The 21,070-nt window shown below is 37.1% G+C and overlaps 2 protein-coding genes across 2 annotated transcripts in view; one reads left to right on the top strand and one right to left on the bottom strand.

Annotated features, from left to right (window-relative positions):
• LOC137017073 (zinc finger protein 502-like) overlaps positions 1-21,070 on the bottom strand; it is a 634,288-nt gene that overhangs the window by 222,769 nt on the left and 390,449 nt on the right. The window lies entirely within an intron of this gene.
• LOC137013892 (uncharacterized) lies at positions 1,440-3,108 on the top strand. Its single transcript, XM_067377935.1, has 3 exons — positions 1,440-2,152; positions 2,298-2,403; positions 2,683-3,108. The coding sequence occupies exons 1-3, from the start codon at positions 1,440-1,442 to the stop codon at positions 3,106-3,108; spliced, it is 1,245 nt and encodes a 414-aa protein (XP_067234036.1).

Raw genomic sequence — 21,070 nt, 5'->3', positions numbered from 1 at the left:
CTTTTCTTTTTTTTTTTTTTTTTTTTTTTGTAAATAGTATATATACACCTTTAAATTTGAGTACCCAAACTCTTTCTCAAAACTCAAATAATAAGCCACCAATATACACTCACCCTTCAATTAACCCAATATGAAAGTTTCAGTTTTTACATTGTTTGATGCTAGGGTCAAAAAAATAAAAATAAAAATAAAAAATAATAATAAAATTAAATTAAATTAAATTAAAAAAAATAAAATAAAAAACCGCTTCACTCCACACAGAGCAGAGAAAAAAATACCCTGTGTAAAATCCTATCACAGGTCTAACGTGTACATCACACATATACAATAACTTTATTTTCAGTCAAATTTCTTTGTTTGAAATGTACTGAGAAGCACAAAAGAAAAACAGTAAAGGTGAAATGTCTTAGATGTCAGATGAGAAATGTCAGAACCGAGCAAACAAAATGTCGGACCTGTACTTTCACTTTTGATTCATGTGTCTCTATTTGTCTCCAGAAGGAGGCGCTGTGACTCCATCAGAAACTATTTTTGCTCACTAAAGTATGTCAGGTGTAAACAATATTTTGGACTTATGTTCAAAAAATCCACCTAAAACTTTGCAAATCTATCTGTCTGTTTGTCTGTCTGTAGCAGCCCATACATTAATGAAGAAAAGTGTGGTCTTCCTTATGAAATATATCTGAAATTAATGTTAGTTCATATGCTGAACCCTGGAGTTACAACAGATACTGTCTGAAATTTGACTGTCTTCATTCATTATATGGGTATTATTACATTTATTGTATTTTATTAGGTCCACAGATAGACATGTTTATACAAATAGCATTAATACTAAACCATGATGCATATTGGCGTGTGTGTGCCGTCGCATCTTGATGTTTTCGCTCAACCACATCCTGAATCCTTTTCGTGCTGCATGAGTGTTTTTGTAGATTAGTTTCTTTTCAGTCATGATTGTGTCGTGTGTCGTGAGAGATGTATTCAGATGTATTTTATAAGAATATTAATCTACTGGATTTACAGCTCAAGTTTTTTTATTTTATTTATTTTTTTATTTTAGGTTTATGGATATGTAAAGTGGGAGGAGTTGGATTTAGATCCAGGGGGCAGAGACGGGTAAGTTTAATGATATGTAAAGTGGGAGGAGTTTGATATAGACCCCTTGGATCTTGTGTTCTGCAGTGAGGACCATCTCGTGAACGCGATCATCAGTCGGTTTGATCTAAACAATGAAGTTCACCGTTAAACCGGAGAAACAAACTAAGGCCGCATTTACACTGCAAGTCTTAATGCACAATTCCGATTTAGTGACTATATCCGATTTTTTTGACGACCTGCTTACATCATTTTTTAAAAGCGACCCGTGTCCGATATTTGCATTTACACTACACACTGGCAAAACAGCCCAAGACGTTCTGAACCGGAAAAGGAATTAAATGGCGCGATATGCAGTGGATGCAATGGATGCAGATGAAATGATTATTCAATGTTTTGCTTTCCGCACTATCCTTAAAGGTCAGCAAAACATTGCTCTGAATGCTCTCGCAAGGCGGAGAAAAAAGAGGAGAGCCGTTGTTGCAGCCTGGGCAAATTTTGCGATTATCGCTGCAACATCGGTTCAGAGGGATGTGTGGATGTGGCAAAGGACTCAAGATTGGTGGGATCGAGTTGTTGGAACCTGGGGCCAGGAACAGTGGGTCAGCAATTTCCGTATGAAACGAGAAACCTTTGATATGTTGTGTGAGTGGTTGTCGCCGAGGCTTTCTCACGAGGACACCACTTTTCGCCAGGCAATCTCAGTGCAGAAGCGCGTTGAAGTTGGATTATGGTGGCTTGCGACAGGAGCTGGTTATAGAACACTGGCACATCTGTTTGGCATAAGTGACGCATCAGTATGCCTAATAGTTCGGGAATTTTCACATGCCGTTCGAGATGAAATGATGCGCGAGTACATCAAGCTGCCAGAAAGTGAGGAGCTCCAAACCATCCTTCTTGGATTCAAGAATCGCTGGGGCTTCCCTCAGTGTGCCGGTGCTATTGACGGGAGTCATATCCCGATCATCGCTCCACCTGAGAACCACTCAGATTATTTCAATCGGAAGGGGTGGCATTCAGTGATCTTACAAGCAGTTGTGGACCACAAATACTGGTAAGGACTGATGGATGTGTGTGTGTGTGTGTGTGTGTATGTGTGTATTAACTTGCATTTTGCCTCATTTGTTTTTTCACTGTCTTTACTTGTGTATCGTGTTTTTCTCTCAAATAATGTACAAATAATACCTCCACACCAACAGTCTCTCAAACATCAACATAGGATGGCCAGGAAGTGTCCACGACTCCAGAGTTCTTCGGAATTCTATCCTCTACGAGAAGGCAGTAAGAGGAGTCCTCTTTCCAAAAGTAAGTTATTTTTTGTTGTAAATTTAAATTCAGCCTACAAGGTGTTCATACAATATTTATAGTATAGAGAGTTCCACATATGTACATACCTAACATACCATAAATACCTATCTCAGCTTTATGCAATCATATGCATTAATCATGCTAATAAAGTTGTGATTACATATACATATTGATGTGCAATTATTTAACTGAAAACCTTTGATTTGCTTAGTAATGTCATTATCACAGAATTTCTCTTCAGTAAGAGCAGTAATTTGTTTTTTTTCATGACCAAAGACCACTGAGGAGATCCAGGGCACACAAGTCCCCATCATGCTGTTGGGGGATCCAGCTTACCCACTTAGGTCCTGGCTAATGAAGGGGTACCCAGAGACTGGAAATCTGACCGAAGACCAGCGACATTTTAACAAAAGACTAAGCGGGGCTAGAATGACGGTGGAGTGCGCTTTCGGAAGATTAAAAGGTCGGTGGAGGTGCCTGGCAAAACGTCTAGATGTGGACATATCACTGGTCCCCACAATTATCTCCACATGCTGCACGCTGCATAACATCTGTGAAAAACACAATGAGGCCTACAGTGAAGATTCTAGTGCAGCTGGACCTCCTGATGTACCAGCAGAGGCTGTTGACCCGTTGAGTAGTGCAGCAGACACCCAGCCACTACGAATCTGTGAGGCACTGACCCAATATTTTGCTGAATAATAATTATAAACAATGTAATAAAAGATAAGACAACATTCCTAATGCTGTAATTGTATTTATTTTAACTGTATTCAAACATATAACATTTCCCAGTGTATATATAAAAAAATATATTCTGAACATAAATATCCAATCCAGCCTTTCAAAAACAGGCATTTTTTTTTTTTACACTGTACTTAAATGTGACTGAACATCACAAACATGTAATACAAAACAATGTAACCCTGAAAACACTAAAAAACATGACACAATGACTAGTCATCCTCTAATGGTGGGGGTGATGAAAATTGTAACTCGGGAATGTTTTGAGTTGGCTGGGGTGAACTGACTGGCTTAGAGCTGATGCGGCCCTGTTGAGAGGGTGGAGGTTGAAGGCTAGTGAAGGTTTTTGGAGTTGGGGTATCAGGAGGAAGGACAGGTGTACGATCGGTTGAAAAGAATGGAGGGTAGGAATAGTGAAGGGGACCAGCAGAGACATAATCCTGGTAAAAGGGGGGACAGGGGTGGCCATCATTTTGGGAGAAGCTTGGGCGTGTGTGTGTGTGATCCTGGGTAAAGGGACCAGGGTGGGAATAATCTTGACCAAACCTAGGTGGGTTAACCTGATCTGGGTAATAGCTTGACCCGGTGGCATGGCCTGGGTGAGGGTGTGGCTGGTATGGTTCCTGCAAGAAACTGTGTAAACATTGTCATCATCTTTAATTCGTGGGCATGCTGGGCTGCCTGAAGTTTCAGCTGTAGCTCACTATCATCTGCCTGGCTGAGGGCTTCTTTGATGTTCTTTGCAAAAATATCCATTGTGGATTCGATCTTATTTTTTCGCTTCCTACGTGTGGCAGGTGCACCTGTAAAAAGACTTTACATAATGAGCAATTTATTTATTGAGTACCTTATATACTTTTATTTAATTTCACCTTGAAAGGATGAAATTACCTATTTATAACCATTGTAACTAAACATTACAAATGACTATTAATCCTACCTGTTAAATTACGCTCCTGTTGGTTTGAGCCAGGTGTTGGTGTTGAGGCCCTTGTAGAGAATTCTGTGGTGCTCACACTGGATGAGGCGGTCTCACTGAATGAAGTGTTGGATGAACCACTGCTCTCACTCAAGGCGGTCTGTGGCGTGTCAGGGGGATCATCTGTTTAAGGACAAATGTTGACATGTAATAAAAATTGTGGCTGATATGAACTAAAGATATTAGAAATTACTTAGTTGTATTACTAACAGTTAAGTCAGTGTATGATAAACAATGTAATATATTATAGACAACTGAAGTACTAGCCTATTGCATATTATCTACACTATTGTAGCATTCATCAAATTAGAAAGTCATGTTAGGTATCATTCTTTGTAATGATTATAGCTAGGTAGCCACTCATATCATTACACCCTTGTATCGAATGCTGTATCCTAAAATAATACATAAACTTTTCTAATCTGACGATTGCTGAAACTACTTTTGCTAATATATAAGAAAAAAAAAAAAAAAGTATATCCTTACCTGTAACGTTAATGTTCTCCGGCTCTTCAAAGTCCAATGATGACGCGACATCATCTTCTCTGAAACTATCCAGTATTTCAGGTGGTTGGCAGCTCGGCTTGTCCCCTAATATTGCGTCCATTTGATCATAAAATGGAAAAGTAATACGGCCATTGCCACTTTTGTTATTGTGGTCTTTCACCGTTTTGTACTTGGATTTTAGGCTTTTGATCTTTCGTTGGCACTGAAGCCACGAGCGCTTAAATCCATGTCTCACCATCTCGCCTGCAATATCTTCAAACACAGATTTGTTCCTATAACAACCCTGCATTTTTCCCTGTACAGTGTCTTCGCCCCAAAGGCTTAAAAGACAAGAAACCTCTGCATTACTCCACTGTGTCGTGCTTTCATCTTCCATCGCGCCATTAGTGTCATGTGATCGCAGTTCGTGTCCACCTGAGTTGACGTCATTCGCCTCTGTCCCTTTTTCAATTACGTACGACGCGCATTTACTGGGGAATATCCGATTTGACCGCTTACATGGCAGACGCAAATGCACGTATCCGAATCATATCGGATTTATTACCACATATGAGTGAGGCCTGAATCCGATCTGTGAAAATCGGAATCCATGCGTTTTTTTCCTGCTTACACGGTCGTGACTCATATCCGATCTGTGCCACATGGGAGGAAAAAATCGGAATTGGGTCACTTGAACCGTGCAGTGTAAATGGGGCCTAACAGACCGCGACAGAAACCAGAAACGCAAATCCTGAACCGGTTTAATGGAGTAGTTGTTTTTTTTATAATAGGAAAACTTTTGCAGCTTTGTGTGTGAGGAACTGGGATATCAAGCTCATTTATAAAATGTTGCGCAGAAACCATCCTAAATTTGATCTTATGATCATTTCTCAGATGTTCTTACGTGCGATACATAGAATGAAGGTACACACAGAAAACGAGCGTATGCCTCTCTTTCAGATGTGAAATCTATAAATCGCAAATGATCTCAAACTTGCGCGCAGCTGAATGGTTTCAGTTCTCCGCGTTGTAAACGACCCCTAATTAATGTAATTTACATTTAAAAGATCACCAGTCATCATCCAAATCCTTTAATTTAGAATGGTGAGCTGCAAGAATAGCTTAGATTTTCAAAAACCTGCGTAGTTTGATGGTTTCGTTTAATGTTGTTCACTGCTTACATTTATTCGCAGTACACAAAATCTCTCGCTCTATAAAAATTAACATTAACATTACAGAGAATGATATTATGAGCCCCACACTCTCACCTCCAAAAATGAATGCCGTCTCAGCATTCCGTCCTTCCAAGCATCTCTGTCCTCAACTTTAGAGCTAAGTAGTACATAAGGGAGTCAGTCTCTATACTTGATGCTAATTTGTCTTGCAACTGTCTTCGCATGACATCTATTTCTCTCTTCATGCCATCCACTGCAGTAGACACCACTGACCGCATGACGTCTGAAAGATTGCTCCGTCATGCGACGGGCCACACATCAAATGCTGAAAGGCTGGAACCTTAGATATACTTTATGCTCAATAAATAGACCCACATTACAAGCTATTATGACTGCATCACTATATTTTAGCAATTTATGTGTTTACTGGAACTGTGTGCATTAAATAAAATAATAAATAAATAAAAATCTCGTGAACTTTATGAACTGTTTGTATGACTTCACTTAGCAACTATGAAATCAAAAAACTTCTATGTGTGAGAGAGGGTTTGCCTAATGTATCATATGTCAGTGTTGTGGGTGGAAGTCTTTGTCTTAAAGGATACTTTCTCTGTGGCAGGGGAGTTGCTGCCGGGCTGACGTCATCTGCTTCATCTGATGATGTCACCTGCCCCCCTTCTGCCATCTCATTTACATCTTCCACTTCATATGCAAACATTTCTGTCCTCTTCATCACACATGGGCGGTACATGCTCACCATCTGGTTCCTGGTCCAGTGCTTCTTCCATAGCTTTTAACTAGAACTCATCTTCCTCAGCTGGTCTCAGCTGGCTTTTGTTCTTTGTAAGTTGCTTTATCGAGGCAAGGCAATTTTATTTGTATAGCAAATTTCATACACAATGGTAATTCAAAGTGCTTTACATAAAGGAGAACCAAACATAATAATAAAAATGGAACACATAAGAAATAGAAATAACAGTAAAAACAGAGAATTCCACTATCTGGATGGAAGAGCTAGGAAGTTTCAGGGAGTTTTTTTTTGTGTGTGTTGTTGTTGTTGTCCGTCAGAGCGGATATAAACGTATCTTCCTCACACGTCAGGACTGCTGTCTAGCTCTAACTGTTAAGGCACTTCAAACTGATACACACAGTTTCAATCTCCCCTTTTACCAAAACACCTCAAACTGCTCCACACAGCCCCAATCCCCCTTTTTGAGATATCTTAACTATGCAATGCAATCCCTTTGGAAAGTGTCCTGACTGTAATCCAGAGATATCTTAACCATGCACCACAGCTCAAATTTCCCCTTAGAAAACTTCCCCTTTGGAAAGTGCCCCAACCAATGTGTTTTGATTTCCGGAATGTGTTAATCATGTTGCCTTTGCAAGTGATCGTAATTCCCCTTAGAAACCCCTTCCAGTACCACAGAGTCAGCCCAATCATCATGGTTTGTCCCCTTATCCAAATTTACCAAATTTTAACCTAACCACAAATGCTTTCTTCCTAATTCTCCCAGCTCTTTCAACCAGACAGCAAGATTTAAAATGCATTAAAAGTCAGAAATAACAAGATGATACATAAAAGATATAAAATGCATTAAAAATTAATCAAAAACAGAAAAAGGAATTAAGAGAATAAAAAGATAATATCAGCAAGGTCGTCACACCTCTCCAGTCATCCTCATCCTCTGATTCATCTTCAGTCACACCCATAGGAAAGAAAAATCAAAAGTGAGATCTCTTTAACATCTCAAATGTTTCTCCTAGATATAAATGAGGTTACTTCAACATCAAATGGAGACTTTTGCTTGAGTCTCCTGATTCTCACACTTGTCTCCTGAGACAAAAAGACTAACAATCTCACAATGGTCTCCACTAAAGTTTCATAAGAGATCTCATCATCTTCACATACTGTGCTCAGATCTTTCTCATTTCTTAGAGACATTTCTACTCTCACATTTGTCTCTTCTAAAGTTTCATAAGAGATCTCATCATCTTCATATACTGTGCTCAGATCTTTCTCATTTCTTAGAGACAATTCTACTCTCACATTTGTCTCCTCTAAAGTTTCATAAGAGATCTCATCATCTTCACATACTGTGCTCAGATCTTTCTCATTTCTTAGAGACATTTCTACTCTCACATTTGTCTCTTCTAAAGTTTCATAAGAGATCTCATCATCTTCATATACTGTGCTCAGATCTTTCTCGACATTTCTACTCTCACATTTGTCTCTTCTAAAGTTTCATAAGAGATCTCATCATCTTCATATACTGTGCTCAGATCTTTCTCATTTCTTAGAGACAATTCTACTCTCACATTTGTCTCTTCTAAAGTTTCATAAGAGATCTCATCATCTTCATATACTGTGCTCAGATCTTTCTCATTTCTTAGAGACAATTCTACTCTCACATTTGTCTCTTCTAAAGTTTCATAAGAGATCTCATCATCTTCACACACTGTGCTCAGACTTTTCTCCTTAGATAGAGACTTTGGTGGTCTCACATTTGTCTCCTCTAAAGATTCAGAAGAGATCTCAACAGCATCACACACTGTGCTCATATTTTTCTGCTTGGCTATAAAGATCTTGAATCACTCATATTTGTCTCCTCTAAAGATTCAGAAGAGATCTCAGTAACATCACACACTATGCTCAGATTTTTCTCCTTACCTAGAGATTTTGGATCACTCATATTTTTCTTTTCTTAAGATTCAGAAGAGATCTCAACAACATCACATATGGTGCTCATATTTTTCTCCTTACATAGAGACTATGGATCATTCATATTTGTCTCCTGTAAAGATTCAGAAGAGATCTCAACAACATCACACACGGTGCTCAGATTTTTCTGCTATACTAAAGATTCTGGATGACTCACATTTGTCTCCTCTAAAATTTAGAAGAGATCTCAACAACATCACACATTGTACTCAGACTTTTCTCCTCAGCTAGAGACTCAGGATCACTCACACTTGTCTTTTCTGAAGTTTCAAAAGAGATCTCAATAACATCACACACTGTGCTCAGACTTTTCTCCTTAGCTAACGACTTTGGTGTTCTCACATTTGTCCCCTTTAAATTTTAAAAGTGATCTCAACAACTTTGCAATGTGTATACCAAGTTAAATGTCTCAATGTGAACTCAAACAATTATATCATATACTATGTATTAATAATCAAATTAGTCAAGGATTGGGTCATAAGCCATTTAATGTGCCTTTCAGCAAAGAAAGTGCATGAATACCTAACCGGTAGTAATTTTCCTGATAACAGCATCTGGTACATTACTATTTTAAGAAAGTACTACTTTCTTATTATATCTACAATTAAGAGTAATGTTAACCTCATTTCTGCATAATTTCACTCTTAATATAGGCTTAAAAGCTGAAATTATGGACTTTTTTTTATTTTATTGTTGCACAATTTGTAAAGTTGTTGAGATCTCATCTAAACTTTAAGAGAAGAAACATGTGAGAGCTCCCGAGTCTCTAGCTGAGGAGAAAAGTCTGAGCACAGTGTGTGATGTTACTGAGATCTCTTTAAGAGGAGACAAATGTGAGAGCTCCTGAGCCAAATGTGAGGAGCCAAATGTGAGAGCTCCTGAGTCTCTAGCTGAGGAGAAAAGTCTGAGCACAGCGTGTGATGTTACTGAGATCTCTTCTAAAACTTAAAAAAAGAAGGCCATTGTGAGAGTGTAGAGATTTTGTCTCAGGAGACAAGTGTGAGAAGCAGGAGACTAAAGCAAAAGTCTCCATTTGATATTAATTTAACCTCATTTATGTCTAGCAGAAACATTTGAGATGTTAAACTTTTTTTCTCCCCTTTGGGTAGCTTCTATCTCATTCCATTTCAATCAAGCACAATACACGCATTCTCATATTTGAAGTTTAGTTTTGTTGCACAATTACTTAACAGAGGAAAACATGACCAATATTTTCATGCACGCAAAATGGGTTGTACAAGGCAAACTTTACAATGTTAAATGAAGAAATGAGGAACTGGTTCATTATTAAATTTGTTTAAAAAGAAAGTATCTATCTTAGCCTAAACATCTCACACTTGTCTAATCCCTTGTTTGGAATCTGCACTGCATATACAATGCTGGGTATTGAAGATAAATTTAAATGAGTATCCCTTTATATTCATATTATGTAATAATGCTATTTGAATAATAGTTTCAGTATTTACAATATTAGTAAAAATTTAAAGTTTAACATGTTTCTCCTAAAATAAAATTGAAGACATCTGGGGCTGGTTGCAAAAACTTCTTAGAATAGTCTTAAAAAATTAGTCATTTAATTTTTTTTAAAAAACTTCAAGCCTGGTAATAACATTTAAAATAAGTTGCATAAAAAGGTATATCTGTTTATTATTTGAATCAGGAAAGTAAGACTGACTGCCCTTTGGTTAACTGCTACTTAGTCAAACTAGTTCCTAAGTTAAAATGCAACTATGCTAAGATAATGCAGCTGGCACCAAAAGACAAAGCTGATACCTAAATGAGACATGTAACAGAATAATCAGCTCTTAGTGTCCCAAACTTAGAGAAAGCTCTGTCAGAGCCATAGCCTTGTGGACAGCACATCAGCATTGAGACACAGAAGCTCCTCAGACAGCACGAGTTCGAATCCCAGCTAAAGGTACTTTCCATCTCCTGTTCCCTTCTCACCTCTCCCATCCTACTGTCCTGTCCATTAAAGGTAAAAAAAAAAACAATGTCACCAAAAAACAAACAAACAAAAAAAAACCTTCTGAACATATTTTTACAATAAAGAGATTTCTTATTTCTCATTTTCTCTCAGAACTTTTTCATGTCTCAGTTGTGTCTTCTTTTATTTCTCTTAAGGCATTTTAGGAGAAACATCTGAGACAGTGTTGATACTACAATGAGAGATATTTGAGAATCACAACTAAGTCTCATGAGCTTAAAAAGAGCAACCTCTGAGCAATAAAATAATGGAGTCTTGAAAGAGACTGCAGCAAGACAATAATGAGATGTTCTATTTTGTTCCACCAAAATCTCAGTTTTAACTCATTTTCTCTCAGATATTTCTCATGTCTCATTTGTGTCTATTCTTATTTCTCCTACAGAATTTTAGGAGAAACATCTGAAACAATTTTGATACTAAAATGAGAGATATACGAGAATCACTACTTGGTATCCTGAGGTCAGAAAGAGCAACATCTGAGCAATAAAATGTTTCTCTGATGGAGCCTTGAAAGAGATAACAGAGTGATAATAAAGAGATCTCCCATGTCTCTCACACCAAATTCTCAGTTTTGACTCTTTTCTTTGTAGCGTATGCACACGTATCAGGATAATCAATAAACTTTGGAATGTTCAGAACGCTTTTAGCATGCTGGACTGGGTTGTAAAACCATCCCGGCTCTGAACAGATCTGCCAAAGATGAGCCCACTTGACACTTTTGTGGACCTGCGAGGGTAAACAGAAAGTGCAACTTCCTCACTTTGGTGACTTCAAAAGGAGCACCCCCCCCCAGAGACTGACCAGATCCACATTCCAACACCCCACACACACAGGGACACACAAAAACACACACACAGACACACACAGAAACACACAATCATACATTTTGAACTGTATTCGTAAACTACCACTATGCTGAAATATATATTTCATATATTTTAGGGCCTATGCATGTTTCCTAGTGTTTAAATGAGTGTATTTGTGCTAGTGTGCATTTTAATAGTGGAATTCTGTCTGTAAACCATAACTTCTTGTCTATGCCTTTCTGATCTGTCGAGTTTGGTCTCTCCGTAAAGCTCCGGACACGAGCTATTCACTGAGATATGTCACACCGCTGACAAATGCATTTTTCTATGTGTTTAATGATACTGTGAAGAACACACTCCATTTGGAGATCTGATCTGATAGTCATAAATCATGCAGATTAAGTCGTGAGGCCAAGCAAAGTAAAAGCTTTCCCGCCAACTTTGCACCCATGTTATTGGCTACCCCACCTCAAGGAGGTGTGTCGGCTTATCTGTCATAAAAGCAAAGACGCACAACTCTCTCTCTCTCTCCCGGCTCTCCCCGATTGTCTCACGAGCACCTCGTGCACGTTTTTCCCGGACATCTCCGGTGACCACGCGCTGCCATCGCGCTCAGCCTCGGGACCGCCATCTTCCAGCGAAACTCACTCTCAAGTCCTCAGTTTAAACCTTCCCGCGGAACGGAGGAAGCCAACGAACTGCACCAGCGCTAACCTGAAATTCGACACACGCAACCAATGCAAGTATACTGCCGTTTCTCAATCTTAGATGAGGAAACTGATTTCCGTGCTGGCTTAGGACTGGTTGTGAGTTTGCTACTTGCCTTCTCTCTTTCCTTCTCTACTTCCACTCTTGTACATAGGTGTGTATTCTTGTATATATATTTAGATGTATAACCTCTGTATTCGTAGTTTGCATATATTAAAACGTTATTCACGCTCAATTGTTCTGTTTGTTCTTTCAGCTGAAAACCAAGTCACTTTAACGTTTTTCGATCGCTTTATGCTTTGATGCAAGTTATTTTCACGGCCAGAGAATAACTCTGTTTATAATATTCTGTGAGGGACTTAGTTTGCTGGACAAACGAACAGTTTCTCTAAATAATTACTAAACCAGAACTAATCATATACGTAATTGATTATAATTCGTTGTAATTGATTCACAATATATGTTTAATTCCCCGTTGGGTCGATATATGAATCATAATTTATTCATAACCTTATGAATTATTATATTCATATTTCATCCATAAATTGATTAATAACTGTATGAACCGCTACATTCGTTACATCTTTTTGACTCATGTCTCATTTGTGCCTATTTTTATTTCTCCTTAGGAATTTTAGGAGACACATCTGAAACACTGCTGATACTGAAATGAGAGATATATGAAAATTACAGCTCAGTCTCATGAGCTTAGAAAGAGCAACCTCTGAGCAATAAAATGGAGTCTTAAAAGAGACTGCAGCAAGACAATAAAGAGATGTTCTAAGTTTCTTCCACCACACTCTCAGTTTTGACTTTTGTTTCTCTCAGATATTTCTCATGTCTCATTTCTGTCTACTCTTAATTTTAGGAGAAACATCTGAAACTCTGTTGACACTAAAATGAGGGATATATGAGAATCACAACTAAGTCTCATGAGCTTAGGAAAAGCAACCACTGAGCAATATTTTTTTTCCTATGGGCATTCTTATTTCTACTCCTAATTTAACAGATTGTGTTACTTCAGCTATGATTCGGAAGGCATATGTAATCCTAAATGATTCAGACCATCCACTCCATCATTATTTCATTCCCCTTCCTTCTGGCTGTATAGATTACCTATGTGCAGAACGTCAACTACAGTATTGTTCATGTAGCTATACAGGCCTTAAACACACTTAGGAATCAGCCTTTATTTCAAGCTCCTCTTTTTTTTTTTCTTTTTTTGATTGCTTTGATTGTATTGTAATATGTTTATATGTATTATTCTGATGTGTTGGTGTTACATACAATGCGAAGATGAATTTTCTCTTGGAGGACAAATAAATTATCTATCTATAGAAGCATCAATAACAATCCTTTTCATTATAATTAGAGGACACGTTTTATTCATATCATACATTGTGTAAGTAACTTTTAAGTTTACTCTATTCTTCCCCAGTTCACTGGCTCACTTTCATGTATTTCGGAAGAAGTAGATGAATTTGTGTGTTGTTATCCAACAGATCCGATTCTCTTTGCGGCGCAAACTAACATGACGGCGCCCATCACGCATGTAGCTCAATTAACGCGATCGTTATAAAACACATAATGTGGCAAAGTAGCAAAACACATCCACTTGCAATTGACAATCGGGATATCAGATCTTTCATGCTATAGTTAACAAATTTGTCAAAATTTTGAATAAAAAAGGAAAAAATTAGTAAAAGCAAATCAATGATGCATCACCATGGAAACAATAAAGTGATCTGTCTAAATAACGGTCGCCTTAAAAAACTCACGCTGGGGGGTCAGCCAGAATATTCTAAACTTACGTGCATGTGAAAGAGTTAATCAATTTTCATCTATGTCAAGACTTACTGTTGGATCCAAAATGGTCAATATTCATATTCATGCACTTTTATTAATATTTATGTTAATCGTTTATGGCTTATGATTTATCAGTTTCACTTTTGATTTATGTACTCATACTTTATATATTAATTCTTATCATATTTTCAAGTAGTTACTTGTTATTGTACCCTTATGGTTATTTTTATTTTATATTTAAGAGTATGATTGCTATGTTCAATTGTTCTTCAAGTGTTCCAGTGTGACAGGTCACGCTGACACGTTTGTGGTTAGACATTGGACGCCTGCCAAGTACTGCAGAAGTGGTGTTTTTCAGAATTAACCATTTGAATTTGAAATCTGATCAAAATATATCTGTTATTTTTCCTGATGACATTTAAAAGGGTAAGATTTGCAAAATTCCATAAGGGTTAAAACAACTATTTTTGACACTGGACGACCTAATGGGTGAAATTAACCTTTTTCATTTTAACAAAAACATCAATTTGAGTGGGATGTAAATTTCCCTATATGCTCATGGTAAATAAAGCTGACCGGGTCTTTAATAATTCAGCTTTCTTTCCCTCCTTTGCTCTCCTTGGCTTCTACTTCTTGTCTCTTATCTGCAAATGTCTTAATTATTGCTCTTTTTTTTTTTTTATCTATTAGATACAATACTCTAAATTTTACAATACGCTAAATTTTATTATTAACTATTGACTGCTTCTTTATGGTTATTTTACCTTTTGGTTTTATTAAGTATTTTCATTATCGATTAAAGTTTGCGTGTGAGGCTAAATTTAATTGTAATGAATAAATCATTTTTCATCAACTTTATCATCTGCCTGGATCTCATTTTCCCAAGTTTCTGCATCACTTACTGAGAGGAGGGTCTCTCTCTTTGCTCTGACTTCTCCTGTGAGCAGAACCGTGAACAGCAGCTGCAGAAACAAAAACTCTCTTCAATATAACACAATAACTACAAAACTACAAAACACAAGAACAGAAAGGAGTTTTTGATGTTGCAGTAAAATAAAGGGACAGGCATTATCAGACTCAAACAAGGTCAAACAGTGTAATGTAAGGTTTAATGTCAAGGTATAATTAAATCATCTTTATTAAATATCCACTAATCAGCCTTAACTCTAGCAGGATGAGATTCTGCTGTTGTCTTTTTTATTCTTCTTTTTTTCAAATATATTTAGCGACAAATCTGTAGCTTAAACAAAACTTAAATCTTTTATGTGATGAATAAATCTAAAAGACCAACATTTGTATAGTGTTTCTATATGCACAAAACACAGAAATCATATCAAGTATGAAGCACATAATTTCAATACTTAGTAGCTGAACAATTTCAGGTGTATTCATAATCTCTGACCTCTGCTCTCTCTGCTGGACATGATGATATTGTGATCTTTCTTCAGTCTTTAGTCCATCATCTTCTCTGACTCCTGACGTCTGTCTCTTCATCATCCTGTCAGAAATTACACTCGTTTTACTTCATTAACACACACTAATGAGATCATGTTATCACACGTGTGCAACATTAGATTTCATATGATAATACTGTGGCGATTACACTGTTTATTATCTCTTATTAATGTGTTTACTAGATCACTTGCTGTTGGGAGGAGGTGTCCGGGAGGGAAAGAGTGAGGAGGGAGGGGCAAGCGCGGCGCACAGGGACTGAAGAAGAAGTGAGTTGGACATGAGTGGGGCGGAAGAAACATTAGTCAAGCTCTTTCTGCGTTTTGTTATTTTTGTGGAAAATTAAGACACCTCCTGATACCCGCATTTTAGTTTGTAAACATTCAGGAAATAAACCACAGCCTGTTGGGTGCTTGCAAACCGGATTCTCGTCTCCTGTCTGTTTCTCCTGGGAAAGTACAAAATGTCACAATACTTTAATATGCTGTTGTTTAAAACTATTGTGTATGGGAGTTTGTTTTCTCCAAAAACACAAATTAAATAAATCATGCTGATCAAAACTGAATGATTGTTTTTGGATGCTTGTGTATGTGAGCATCTGATTACACTGATTTACTCAAAACACATTTGATTTAATCACAAAACAAGAGCTGTTTGACAAATTAGTTTAGCAGCATGTACAATTTTAAATAAATTAGTATGCAATAATGATGAAATATGTACCTTCACACTTCATAACAACTAAATACAATTGCACATTTTGCACTGAAAATATACAGAATCTTAGACACACAATCTTGTGACAAACAAGAAAGTGAAACCCTTTACTTCTGCAGCTTATACAGTTACAATTACACTCATAATTAATCTAAAATCATAATTTTGTGTTGTACATCATATTTACATATTATACTATGCTCCACAATGCATGTTGAAAGTGATACCTGCATGTCGAGATTTGTCATTCCCTTCATGAAAGCAGGAAGAAACCTGTGTGGGCGGAGCCAATGACGTCACACCTTCACCTGCACAGGAAGCTTCCAATGGATGTGAGGAACATGAACATGATATTCTGCTCACTGTGTTAAAGGGATAGTTCACTTTTAAATTAAAATTACCCCATGATTTACTCACCCTCAAACCATCCTTAGTGTGTATATATATATATATATATATATATATATATATATATATATATATATATATATATATATATATATATATCTTCTTTCAGATTAACACAATTGGAGATATATTAAAAAATATCCTGGCTTTTCCATGCTTTATAACATGAGTGAATGGGGGTTGAGATTTTGAAGCCCATGTTTGATAGAATACAGTCATATACAACTGGGATGGCTTGAGGATGAGTAAATCCTGGGATAATTTTCATTTCTGGGTGAACTATCCCACACGTCCTGATATTGCTGAGTTAGATGCGTTCCTGGGTCAACATATTTTGTTGATCCTGGAACAACATTCTAGTCTGAAAATTTAGTCTTAACCCTATTCTAAACCTAACCCTACCCATAAGTTATCCCAAAAATCAGAGGGAAATGATAGATGAATGACACTGATGTAGAAGCACCAATTCATGATTTTAAGCCTAAACTTGACATAATACGTAAACTTGTCCCTCAAATCTGATTGGTTGATTTGAATGTTGTTCCAGGATCAACAAAAATGTTAACTCAGGAACATGTTGAACTCAGCAATATCAGGTTATGCAACTATCCCTTTAAATCCACTTTCTTAAAGCAAATTATAAATGTCAGTATTACTTTGTAATGATTACATGAGAATCAGATCAGAATCAGAAAGGCACTGTGTGAACAGCTAATCTAACAAAATAAATTTTTAAAACATGATTTAAAAAGTGAAAGACTAGAATATGTCTTGCAGTAAGGTTTTCCAAAGATTAGAAAGACGTACAGCTGAAAGCTCTACATCCCATGGTAGTCAAATGTACAGACGGTACAACTCGAGTCACAGAAGCAGAAGACCCGAGAGATCGGGAAGGTGAATAGCCTACACAATATGAAGGTGCTAGATTATAAAGAGCCTTATAAGTGGAAAGTAACATTTTAAATTGAATCTGATATCTAACTGGAAGCCAATGGAGTTTGCCTTGAAACTGGAGAAATATGCTCAATTAATGGTGTTCGTGTAATGATCCGGGCTGCTGAATTCTGGACAAGTTTATAAAAAAGTTTCTGTGAAACACCACTGAGAAGAGAATCACAATAGTCAATATGAGATGTAACCAATGCATGTTCAAGGACAGCAGTATTAGCAAAAAGAGATGGTTGAAGACGGTTAATATTTGATTATGATAATATGCTGACCGTGTAATATTATTTACATGTGCCTTAAAATAAGTGCTGTCAAGGATGCCACCCAGACTCTTAACCTGAAAGGAAGGAGAGATAACTGAATTGTCAACAGTGTAACATTTTCTTGACTTTGGCAGTGCTCTGAACCACTGCTTCACAAAGCTTCACAGCTTTTTTCACTGTAGTTATGTGAACTGTTTTAAATATGTCTCTGGGCAACTGAAAATATTAATTATCTTGCTGTCAATGCAGGCCTCACTGAGCCATCGGATTTCATCAAAAATATCTTAATTTGTGTTCTGCAAATGAACAAAGGTCTTACGGGTGTGGAACAAAATGAGGGTGAGTAATTAATGACAGAATTTTCAACCCTTTAAATTGAGAAGAATGAGTATTGACAAAAGTCCAGAATCTGCAGCCATTAACAAATCATTTGTGACTTTAATAAGTGCAGTCTCAGTGCTATGACATGAATGAGAATGAAATGAAGCTCTGATACATATGGACGATAGGCAGAATGAAGTTGCTCAAGCAAGTTATTCACTATTAGATGAGCTTGTGCCTGTTGAGCAACTACTTTATCCAATAATTAAAAATAAAAAGGTACATTCATGTGGTGTTCGGGTCAATTTGACCCGGAGAAGATTTTCTTTTTCCTGAAAATACTAGTTAATGTTATCGCTTTGGACTGAAACTTAGTGACTTTGTTCCCAAAGGGTATAACTTAATCTCAATTTTTTTGGGGAAATTTTCTTACTTTTTTGTGGGGGTTTTGTTACCTTGTTACACTTGTGGTGTTCCCGGTCAAAAATGACCGGCCTATAAAAAATAGCTTATAAATCACTCATTATACCATATTTTCACCCAATCTTGGATTCAATCTTTTTGTCAGCTTGTTCTCTTTCAATTAGGACTGGTTTTATATTTCTGTTTGCATCTGATTAATCGTGGGCCTCATTTATCTGAGAGTAGGCATCTCATTTTTTGAGTAAAAAACAAATAATTTATGAGTAAATTTGGAAATATGAAAAAAAAAAAAAATGAAAAAAATGGCTACTGTTGATCACACTAGTCTACTCTAATGTTTCACCAGGAATTTGGTTTTGAAACTTTTGTTTTGTAAAAAATATGGCACATAGTCACACTTGTGGTGTTCCCGGTCAAAAATGACCGGCCTATAAAAAATAGCTTATAAATCACTCATTATACCATATTTTCACCCAATCTTGGATTCAATCTTTTTGTCAACTTGTTCTCTTTCAATTAGGACTGGTTTTATATTTCTGTTTGCATCTGATTAATCGTGGGCCTCATTTATCTGAGAGTAGGCATGGTCAAAAATGGTCACAATGGCCGACCATTGAAAGTGAATGGGAGAGACTGAAAATAACAGAACAATTTAGTTTTCAGGAGCATGTTCATTATTTTCATGTACACATATGAGCATATGTGCTTGCAAACATCGAGCCCTTGGACCTGTGCATGTATCGATACATTTATACACACGCTACCCAGACACACACACGTTAAAACACACATACTTTTTTGAGTATTACACACATTCTTTTCCACAGAGAGAAATTTGATCCTACCCCAACCTGCATCTAATATACATTTATCCATCTGACATTACCACACACACACACACACACACACACACACACACACGTTAGGTTTTTGTGAATTGTGGGGACTTTCCATAGGCCGCAATGCATTTTATACTGTACAAACCGTACTTCCTATCCCCCTACCCTACCCCTAACCCTAAACCTAACCATCACAGGAACCTGTGCATACCTTTATTTTCTCACAAATACATCATTTAGTATTTTTAATAATTAATTTACATTGTGGGGACCGGTGGCCGGTCCCCACGATGTAGGTGAACTCAGGTTTATATTACACACACACACACACACACACACACACACACACACAAACACAAACTGGCCGTGACTGCAGTGACCCGGCTTCAAAAGAATCTTTCTTTCATGTTCTTGTTTCATCACAGCTTCCAGACAAAATTTTATGACATTTTGTTTTGGAACTGTGAGGTTCTCACACAGAACTAGACAATATTTACAAATATACATCATGCGATAGCACAGGCATATATAAATGCCTCACAGCACCTTGCTTGTCATTCATTTGAAGCCGGGTCACTGCAGTCACGGCCAGTTTGTGTTTGTGTGTGTGTGTGTGTGTGTGTGTGTGTGTGTGTGCGCGTGTGCTTTTGTTTATATTACATTGTGGGGACCAAATGTCCCCATGATGTAATATAAACCTGAGTTCACCTACATCGTGGGGACCAGCCAGCGGTCCCCACAATGTAAATGGGTTTATAAATCATATAGAATGAGTTTTTGTGAAAAAGTAAAAGTTTGCACAGTTTCCTGTGAGGGTTAGGTTTAGGGGTAGGGGCAGGGTAGGGGGATAGAATGTACAGTTTGTTCAGTGTAAAATGCATTGAAGTCTATGGAAAGTCCCCACAATTCACAAAAACAAACATGTGTGTGTGTGTGTGTGTGTGGTAATGTCAGATGGATAAATGTATATTAGATGCAGGTTGGGGTAGGATCAAATTTCTCTCTGTGGAAAAGAATGTGTGTAATACTCAAAAAAGTATGTGTGTTTTAACGTGTGTGTGTCTGGGTAGCGTGTGTATAAATGTATCGATACATGCACAGGTCCAAGGGCTCGATGTTTGCAAGCACATATGCTCATATGTGTACATGAAAATAATGAACATGCTCCTGAAAACTAAATTGTTCTGTTATTTTCAGTCTCTCCCATTCACTTTCAATGGTCGGCCATTGTGACCATTTTTGACCATGCCTACTCTCAGATAAATGAGGCCCACGATTAATCAGATGCAAACAGAAATATAAAACCAGTCCTAATTGAAAGAGAACAAGCTGACAAAAAGATTGAATCCAAGATTGGGTGAAAATATGGTATAATGAGTGATTTATAAGCTATTTTTTATAGGCCGGTCATTTTTGACCGGGAACACCACAAGTGTGACTATGTGCCATATTTTTTACAAAACAAAAGTTTCAAAACAAAATTCCTGGTGAAACATTAGAGTAGACTAGTGTGATCAACAATACCAATTTTCTTCAGATTTTATTTAATATTTCCAAAATTATTCAAAAATTTAAAAAAAATTACTCAAAAAATGAAATGCCTACTCTCAAATAAATGAGGCCTATGATTATTCAGATGCAAATCAAAATATAAAACCAGACCTAATTGAAAGAGAACATGTTGACAAAAAGATTGAATCCAAGATTGGGTGAAAATATGGTATAATGAGTGATTTATAAGCTTTTTTTTATGGGCCGGTCATTTTTGACCGGGAACACCACAAGTGTTATAGGGTTTTGAACACCACATGAGGGTTAAAAATAGGTAAAACGTTCATATGCACATAGCCTTAATAATAAATTAATGTAGTTCCTTGGTG

The sequence above is a fragment of the Chanodichthys erythropterus genome, chromosome 3 (genome assembly GCF_024489055.1).
Source record: "Chanodichthys erythropterus isolate Z2021 chromosome 3, ASM2448905v1, whole genome shotgun sequence".
Lineage (NCBI taxonomy): Eukaryota > Metazoa > Chordata > Actinopteri > Cypriniformes > Xenocyprididae > Chanodichthys > Chanodichthys erythropterus.
The sequence above is the reverse complement of the archived record's forward strand: the minus strand, read 5'-3'. Positions and strand labels throughout refer to the sequence as shown.

Bases quoted from the DNA above. Each gene is read 5' to 3' on its own strand.
- LOC137013892 (XM_067377935.1), top strand. From the start codon at position 1,440: ATGGCGCGATATGCAGTGGATGCAATGGATGCAGATGAAATGATTATT. The intron at 2,153-2,297 runs GTAAGGACTGAT...CCACACCAACAG, and splicing joins GTTGTGGACCACAAATACTG to TCTCTCAAACATCAACATAG. The intron at 2,404-2,682 runs GTAAGTTATTTT...TCATGACCAAAG, and splicing joins GAGGAGTCCTCTTTCCAAAA to ACCACTGAGGAGATCCAGGG.